Source organism: Glycine max, chromosome 13 (assembly GCF_000004515.6).
Source record: "Glycine max cultivar Williams 82 chromosome 13, Glycine_max_v4.0, whole genome shotgun sequence".
Classification (NCBI taxonomy): Eukaryota; Viridiplantae; Streptophyta; class Magnoliopsida; order Fabales; family Fabaceae; genus Glycine; species Glycine max.
The window spans coordinates 30,495,753-30,504,760 of record NC_038249.2 but is presented as its reverse complement, the minus strand read 5'-3'; the positions used below and the strand labels follow the sequence as shown (position 1 = coordinate 30,504,760).

Here is a 9,008-nt window from a genome sequence, read left to right as displayed (position 1 = left end):
TATGAGAAAAGGAAAAAAATCCCATTTTTTTAATTATCCAAAACCAAGACAAGGAAGGTATTTTGATTAAAGGTTCGCTCGTTTGGAGTGAAAAAGATGAAAATAAATAAAATGAACAGTAAAATGATGTAAGACTTACACTTTTACTTTCTACTTTAATTCATAACTTTTATCTCAATTGACTTTCACTCAATTTTATTTCAATCTACCGAATGGATCCTATGGATCAAAGATTAGCAATTGAGTTCGTCCGTACTGAAAACTGCTACTAAAACCATCTTTTACATGTGTATTTAGAATTAAAAAACCAACATTTTATTCCCTACATCCTAATCTAACACTACTATAATATTGACAAACAGCAAAGACTAATTCGTAAACATTTTTTTCACATATCAACTAAAATCTAGAGCTTTTTTTCATATAAGGAATAAAATAAAAACATTTTTGAAGAATTTTATAATTTAACCAAAAATTTATTACCTAACTGAAAATGGAAAAGCTTCAAGGATATGCTCTCACACCAGAAACATATGTTTCCTCAACATTTGCAGATGCATCTTCAGCAAAGTCTTTCCATGAATCAGTGGACAATATGACAAAATCTGCCAGTTTCCCTGGAGATAAGGATCCAAGATCTTTGTCAAGGAAGCTTGCACGAGCAGCAGAAATGGTGTAACTGTCAAGGTAACAGAGAGTTTTAGTATCATGTAAGAACAGTAAAAGAAAATCGTGCATATAAACTGGAAATTGGAATATGATCATATAAGGAAAGTGCTCCACTCAAGCAGATAAAGGATTACATACAGCAATACACTTACTAAAATTATCATATGAAGTTGTGCACTTGTGCATGTACCATGTAATTACTATCAGCAGAAAACACAAAAAGAACAATACAACACTGAATGAAAATGTCTGAAAAGTACAAAGCACAGAAGATAAGTGGTCTATCCACTATTTAAAAGCCATACATTTAATGGTCCTACCTACTAAATTCAGATGGGCATGAGCACTAAGGAACTTCTCTTCTGAGATGCAAATGAATATAAAGTTAAGTATGTAATCCAACAGACCATATCTATTGGATGTTATTGTTATATTCCTAAAAACTTGGGCTCATGTCTGTCTCAATTCCATTTTTTCTTTAGTAAAGATGAATATTGAGCAGGCCATTAGTACTACATCATGATATGCTATGTGATATTTTGACTAATTTTCTAAGTTTGACAAACCAACAACACCCAAAATGGTTTTCTTTTCACCACATGCAAAAAATTTCCACTCACTAATCCACCTAAAGTGGCTCTCATCACACAAGCAGACAAGATATAAAAAGAGCTCTTTAATGTTGCTTACGCTTTTATAGCATCATCTAATGAAATGCATTCAGATGGAATCCATGCACTTTGCCAGTTGGGGGGCCTCCTTTTCATTGCTGTCTTAATACCACTTAAGGGATTGATATCTACCACCTGTAAAAGAGAGACATGATGTTGTGCAAGGTACCTCTTAACTAGTGTTACAGAATATGAAGCAAGGTGATGAGTACTAGTAAATGCTACATACTTACTGGCCAGTCAGAACCAAATGCCACTAATGCATTGTTATTTAAGAGTGACCGAAACAAATATGATTCCTTTTCAGCCCTATCCTTGCCAAGCTTTTTGCTAGTAGAGTCTGCATCATCCAACAATTGATCCGGCTGTTGACGATTGGTAGTAAGAAATTATTACAAATCTAGTGAGGGGCATTGTTTATACTGTCAAAACATATAATAGGGAAGGGTTCATTATTAAGTCACATTTTAGGTAAGAACAATAATGATACAAATTGAAGGAAGAAGAGAGCTGCTGGCAAGTTTGGGGCACAAAGTAGTGAAGAGAAGAGATTTCATAACAGTGACAAAACTTTTTTGGAAAAAGCACTTTCACGATGCAACTGAATATACATGATTATTGGTTGCTAGAATCAGCAATTCTTTTTGCCACAAAGCTGTAGGAAATGAACCTTTAAGTGCCAAATGCACTAGTACATTTAGAATTTAGAAAGTATATGTTCTTGAGATTAGCAAGTAAATAATATGTTCATATGAGCAATACTAACCTTTAGAGTGGAAAGTATTTTTTTTGGAAACGGCTAATTGTATTAATATAAACAATACTAACTTTCAGAGTGGAAAGTAAAACTCTATTTTATGATTTCATTTGCATTTATCTTTATGTTCTTGGGATTCGCAATACACTTGAATTTAGATAAAAGAGGCACCAAGATTAGATAATTCATGTTTCAAATAGAGAATCATTGTAAAAGGAAATCTTAGTTGCTGGATTGATCTGACATGCGACAAACCCTCTCATTTTAATTGCACATACCAGCCATTCTAGTGATTGTTCTAGTACCAGTTCATTTATTGTCAGGCAGGCCCCATGGTTAAGTTGGTTCAGTCCAACTCAATCATGGGCCACGGGTTTGGAAAACTCATAACAAGGGAAATACAAGGGGGAAGAATAGGAATTAGTTATGGGAGATCAATTAACAAGTCATGCTTATATAGTGGGAGAGGAAAAATTAATTTCTGCTTTTCTGCTGTGGACAATAGTGTGAACCTTTGTAGAAGCATTGCTCTTGGAATTGTGGAATTCATTCAGCAATATATTCTTCTCTGTTAAAAAAACATTTCATATCTTTTTCCATATAGGTCTCTGAGATTATATAGTAATAAAAAAGACACTCAAGATAATGATCATAAGTAACCTGCATGGAAGCAACAACCCGTTGTTTTCCAAATCGACCTGGGGTTCCAGCTGCCAACTGCTGGGCATGCTCAATCTGAAAGCAGAGTTGAAGTTCCTTGTTAACTTGATTCCCAATGATTATATTAGAACAAATATCACTGAAGCAAAATTTTTCCATCATTAATAGAAAATTATTGAAGCTTTTTATGTTTATGCAAAAATGTTACCCTGAATCGTCGGTCTCTCATTCCATTTGTAGAAGCTACTAAACCATACATGTCCAAGATAAGGTCATTTGCTTTGTCCCCTATAGCATGAATAGCAACCTGAAATGAATCACCAGTAAGGCAGCCAGCTGGTAACTGAAATGTTATATAAACACAAAAGTTTGGTAATCAATACCAAAAGAAAAAGTCACCTGTAGACCATTTAAATCTGACTCTGTGGTCATGTTGAGAAGAGCTTCAAGCTCAGTCACTTGTAGACCATAATTGTCAGGATCATCAACATATGGCTACAAAATTTGAAATACCATGGTTATTGGTTAATCCCATCACAACTACATGATTCGATGTGCATAGTCAAACTAGGAGCTAAATTTCTTTCCCTATAACCTTAGGAGCTCCTTGTCACCTCCAACCCATGTTCATTAAAAAAAGGATAGAAAATGGACAAATAAATAGATTTTGAAATTTTTTATTAACAGGTAATTTATATGTAAAATTTGAATGTCTGGTCTCACCTCATAAAGCAACGCACTATTAGAACCTAAAGACCCATCAGCGAAAGCTTTGACACCACCTATATAAATCCATTCGCTCAAGGCATGTCCGACTCTGTTAATCACACCCTAAGGTGGAAAAATGTGACTTAAGGAGACAAATGTTAAAATTTACTGGACAGAAAATAAATATATTCCAACACCTTTTTAAAATAGAGTTTACAACAACTATTAATGCAATACCAAACACACATGTGTATGTATGTATATGTGTGTGTGTGTATATATATATATATATATATATATATATATATATAGAGAGAGAGAGAGAGAGAGAGAGAGAGAGAGAGAGAACTATTATGATCACGCATCAGCTAGGTATATGATGAAAGTACTCCTTATTAAAGTGAAGAATTTCACTTACAAAAATGGCAGAAAGATAGAAAAGAAGGAACACATAAAAATAAGCTCTAAGAAATGAGGAAGAGTGATAATATACTAAACATTCCATAAATCATAAGTCAGAAAGGAATCATACCACCAAACGTGACCATGTCTCCATTGAAAAGAATAAACACACTCTAATTTTCATTTTTGACATAGAATTAGCCCATTGATAAACATCTGTGCAATCCAAAAAAAAAAACAATAAACAATAAAATGAATAGTCAACTAAACCCAAGAATAAGGTTTTTCACAAATCTCATAAAATCAGAGAAAACATCACAATTCAAATTTCCAAAGGAATTATCATTGGACCTTGGGTTTAATTTTGCATCAATCAGATGTATATTTTCCTACTCCCTTTTTCTTAATGAATTCAAAATATTAAATAATATAATTTAGATCAACTCAAGATATTACACAAATGAAGTTATGCAATGGAATAAGGTAAACCCTCTAGTCTCATAGTTATAAATCCATTACTTTATGTTGCATTTGAATGGTTTACGTGGGTTTCTTCAAATATAGTTCAATATACTGTACAGCAGAAACTGCTTGGTATATGAGTTCTTTGGAGATTTAAACAATCTTCCTCTAATGACTAAGTTGGCATTCAGTTGATATACAAAATAAAAGGGGAAAAAATGGTATAACAAAAAAAAAAAAGAAAACACCAAAACAAAAATGAATCACATTATGAGCTATAAAAATAACTCAAACTTATAGATCAAACCTGAAAAATCATCCCAAGAAAGTTCGGTTGAAAACCCAGGATAATATCTTCCCATATCAACAACCGTTGTCACCCCCCTTGTTAGGGCAAGATTGCTTGCTCTATGCAATGCCTCCCTTCTATCATCTACTGAATCCTCTGGAATCTGGGACGTAACAAGTGTCCTCGCTGAATCAATTAATACTCCAGTAGGTTCTGCATGATAATTAAAATTAGTTACACTGTATCAGTTTAAATAATACATAACCGAAAAGAATATTGAAAGGAAATTAGCAGTAGCATTTTCCACTGTTGGAATAAATTCATATATTGACAATAACATAACAACATGAAATCCACATTGGAAAACACATGAAGTAGACTGACTAACATGTGAGTAATAACATGGTAATGGTAAGGAAAATGCCACTAGAAATGTCAACAAAGGTTGACATGGAATGGCAATAAGACATGCTAATATGCTTGTTAAGGACGCTCCTAAAAGCTTGAGCTATTAGGTAGAGGCTCATGAATGGTTTTATTTTGTTAAATATTGTTGAATATCTTTAAATCCTTTTTATCACTAGTTTCCTATTTTCTGTTTTCAAGCATATCATATCGTGGATTTGATACTGTATTCTGTTATATTGATTTCTGGAATAAAAGGATGTAATTGTATTTTTTTTTCACTATTATAGAATTGATACATCTGAGATCAACACTCTCTCAAATACCTCGTGCAAAAGCCCTTTGGGCTTTGAACTTTGAAGCATGGACAATGCAAGACTGTTTTACCTTGAGTTGAATTTCAACTTCATTTAGAATAGGAAAATACTTCTCTTACTGTCTCTATTCAAATTAAGTGATTGGACACAAGTGACTAATGTGCTGAAGTTAAGGTTGAATCGTTCAAGTACTACCCATCCTTGGCGGAAACAATTCTTGGTCATGCTTTACTTACCTCCTGGCTGAATTCCGGATTAGTCAGAGCTCCTTTCCCTTGATGAACCGGAAGGTTAAAACCAAAATAATACTCTCTATTCCTTTGTTATCACATTGCCTATCACATTCATTACTTTCTATCTCTGTCTTTTCCATCTTCTTCTTATCTCTCTCTTATTTCCACCCCAATACACCCCAAAATGTGGTGTACGAATATCATAACTCTTTAGAATAATGGGGATGGCAAGAATTAAATTCATGACTCTTAGTCATAGAGGCTTTGATACCACGTCAAGGAAACTAAAAAGTAAAAACTCACAATATAGCATCAAGAAAATCATCATAAAAATGCAGAAACTAAAAATTTAGTAGTTCAAGTTATTGACTTTCGAAATTTACAAGTTCACAATGAAAAATGGTTAAAGAGTAGGATATGCAAAAAGGATAATCCCATATTATTTTACGATGGTCTAATACTCAGTCTTATATTCTTTAGAAATTGACTTCATCACTCTATCTACACAAAAATGAAACCACCAGAATGATCAAAACCCTTTAATTACAAAAATCATAGAGTATTACCTCCATTGGCAGTCCTCAATATAGTTCCCCCTCTTGGATCATCTGTTAAATTTGTAATCCCAGCCAACGTAAGTGCCACTGAGTTAGCCAAGCCCATGTGGCCGTCCACTCTTGACAGCCAAACCTGCTCATATACATTAAATAAGATTATATTGCTGCGAATGAAGATTTTCGAAAGGCAAAGAACATAAGTAAAGGGCTCACAGGATTATTAGGAGTAACATCATTGATCCAAGAGGCAGCTGGAAGATCTCCTCCCCATAGATCATTGTTCCATCCACCACCCAAAATCCAGGAACCTTGTTTTGTGCCTAATGTTGAAAATATACAAAAAGAGCAAACGACAGATATAATATAATTCCAAAATCAGAGGCACACTTTGAAAATTGTTCTGTTATATTTCCCATTTGATGAACATATTTGCGTGGATTTAACGACAAGCCTTTAAGCCTTCTATTCCAGCATATTATTACTCAGAGAAAGAATGACAATATTTTCTGAAAGCTCATTGAGTAGTTTCATCTTAAAAAAACAAGAGGTAAAAGCAGCCAACTTTAATGAATCTACTACCAGAGGAAAAGAAAAAATGCGATTAATATATTTGATGGATTCAAACTAAGAATTAATGGAATCAAATATATACTTTATGACACATAGAAGCATAACCACAACTATCATCAAGTTTGTTTTAGTTGCATCAACAGAATATTTAGATGATAATTTTAGATTTGGAACCTCAATCAAATTTGAAAAGTATAACACAGTTTGCATTTGAGCAGGCACTCAAAACTAGGAAAAAAGCATGCAAAAGCTCAAGACTTACTTTGTGCTGCATCTTTGATCCTTCTGATAAATTCTTCCTTTTTATTAACACCTCTCAGCTTCACCTGCATCATCTGTAACTACAATAGGATTTTAAAACACGGAACACATTGTAGATTCACAAACAAAACGGATTTCTCAGACAGAAAAATCAAAATTAGGTTCATATTCAAATGATTCAAGCATCCTAATCTATGGACAACCAAAATTCATCATAAGCAATGCAACTTGTGCATACTTCTGAACCGCACTTGATTGATAGACTAGTAGTTTTGCATAAATGCCTTCAAGAATCAAATGTTAGAGATTACAAGAATCTTCTTACTATCAGACAGTCCCATATGATCATTTCACAAAAACTAGGTAATAAACAGACTCAAGCACTTAATAAAGAAATGGGACAAAAGAAAAGAAACATTCAGAAAACTGGGACATGCACTTAACCTGCAATCCACCATCAATGAAATGCACATGGGAATCAATGAACCCAGGAACCACAACCTTCCCACCAAGATCCAAAACTTGAGTTCCATATCCTTCGAATTCCTACATAAAAGTTGAAAAGCACATCTGGGTCAGACCCATTTAGCAACTGAAGGCCACATATAAAAGCAACAACAACAACAGGCTTCAATAGAATGAATTAAATTATAATCTATCGATGGTGTAAAGATTTTTACAATGTCATTCAATCACATATTATAATAAGTTTGTTGACTTTTACAAAAACTACTTTAAATGTAGCATCTAAGACGATTTCTAATTGGTTGGTAATATAACAAAAATTTCCACTGACAGTGCATAAAAATCAAAGTCCAATAAAATTGCTCTTCTTTCTTTTGTTTATTCACCAAATGGGGAAGTGAATTTAGCAACACAACAAGTATAACCTGGACAAATGAACGGTTTCCGACACAAAGAACCCTCCCATTGGCCACTGCCATGGAATCTGCAAATGGGAGAGAATCATCACTGGTATATATCACCCCATTCCTCAAAACCAAATCAGCCACTGGCTGAGACAACTGTGACTTCCAAGCCAAAAAATCTGAAAAAGAAAAAAAAAATTAAAACAAAAAGTCGCATACTTAACTGAATTCCAATGTTTACAGAACCATCTAACTCTACACCATGACAACCATAGTATAAAAAATACAACAAATTTTAAAAACCAGAAGTCATGACACACAGAGTTATCAAAATGACAAGACTTACATACAATTCTCAATTCTGTAAGTGCTGTTCTTCAATTAGAATTAGAGTTTTATCTCGACATAAAACTCTGATTATAATTGGACAACAACACATACAGTACTTATAGAACAGTATGCAAGTTTTGTCCTTATCAAAATTAACTTTAGTCTTAAAAATTGACATTAATAGTTGTTTCCATAATAATTATTGTAATGTTTTTATCTGCAGTACAAAAGAAAAAGTAAAAAATTGCATGAGAATGGAGCTAAGAGTATGTGAGCATTCAAAATGAGCAACGTGGGTACAAGGTAGAACAGCAGGATGTTGAAAGGAAGGTGTTTGATAGTTGTGTTGTGTGAGAAAGAGAAGAGAAGAGAAGAGAGAGTTCATTACATACATGTTGGGCTGGGAAGAGGCAGAGACAGAAAAGTGATGCAGAAAAGGATTGGAGCAAAGACAAATATGTGAAGGAGAACAACAAAGTCCATTAGAATTGGAAACAAAACCACGCTTTTCTCTTTCTATCTCCTCACTCACTGTCCACCTGCTCACAACTGCCTCTCACCGTTACACATTGATACCAGTGACTTTAAGCTATACTATTATTATCTTAGCTATAAATTCCAAAATAAATATTATAAAAGTTAGACTTATCATTGAGATTCTCATCAATATCCTATTTTATTTTGAGTCACCATAAATATTTTCGTTATCCTGAATCTCTCATGTATTAAAAGTTTTATTTTAAATTTTTATTGTCAGGATCTTTATAAAGAGGAAACAAATTTTTTAATATAATTAGATCAATAAAATAATTTATTAAAAATTTAAAATAAAAATTGAGTATATATCT

The 9,008-nt window shown here is 33.3% G+C and overlaps 1 protein-coding gene across 2 annotated transcripts; it reads right to left on the bottom strand.

Moving 5' to 3' along the window:
- Positions 1-240: 240 nt before the first annotated feature.
- On the bottom strand, positions 241-8,745 carry LOC100786364 (protein LONG AFTER FAR-RED 3). Of its 2 annotated transcripts, XM_003541544.5 has the most exons (15): positions 8,553-8,744; positions 7,852-8,009; positions 7,406-7,507; positions 6,963-7,035; positions 6,344-6,450; positions 6,140-6,263; positions 4,637-4,831; positions 3,998-4,083; positions 3,481-3,588; positions 3,157-3,252; positions 2,966-3,064; positions 2,758-2,832; positions 1,574-1,705; positions 1,360-1,475; positions 241-679 (listed from the first exon to the last, which is right to left on the bottom strand). In XM_003541544.5, the coding sequence occupies exons 1-15, from the start codon at positions 8,641-8,643 to the stop codon at positions 505-507; spliced, it is 1,737 nt and encodes a 578-aa protein (XP_003541592.1). In that variant the 5' UTR covers positions 8,644-8,744; the 3' UTR covers positions 241-504. The 2 variants fall into 2 exon arrangements, with proteins under 2 accessions (XP_003541592.1, XP_040864167.1); XM_041008233.1 differs by lacking the exon at positions 241-679 and having other exon boundaries at positions 1,570-1,705; positions 8,553-8,745.
- Positions 8,746-9,008: the final 263 nt, after the last annotated feature.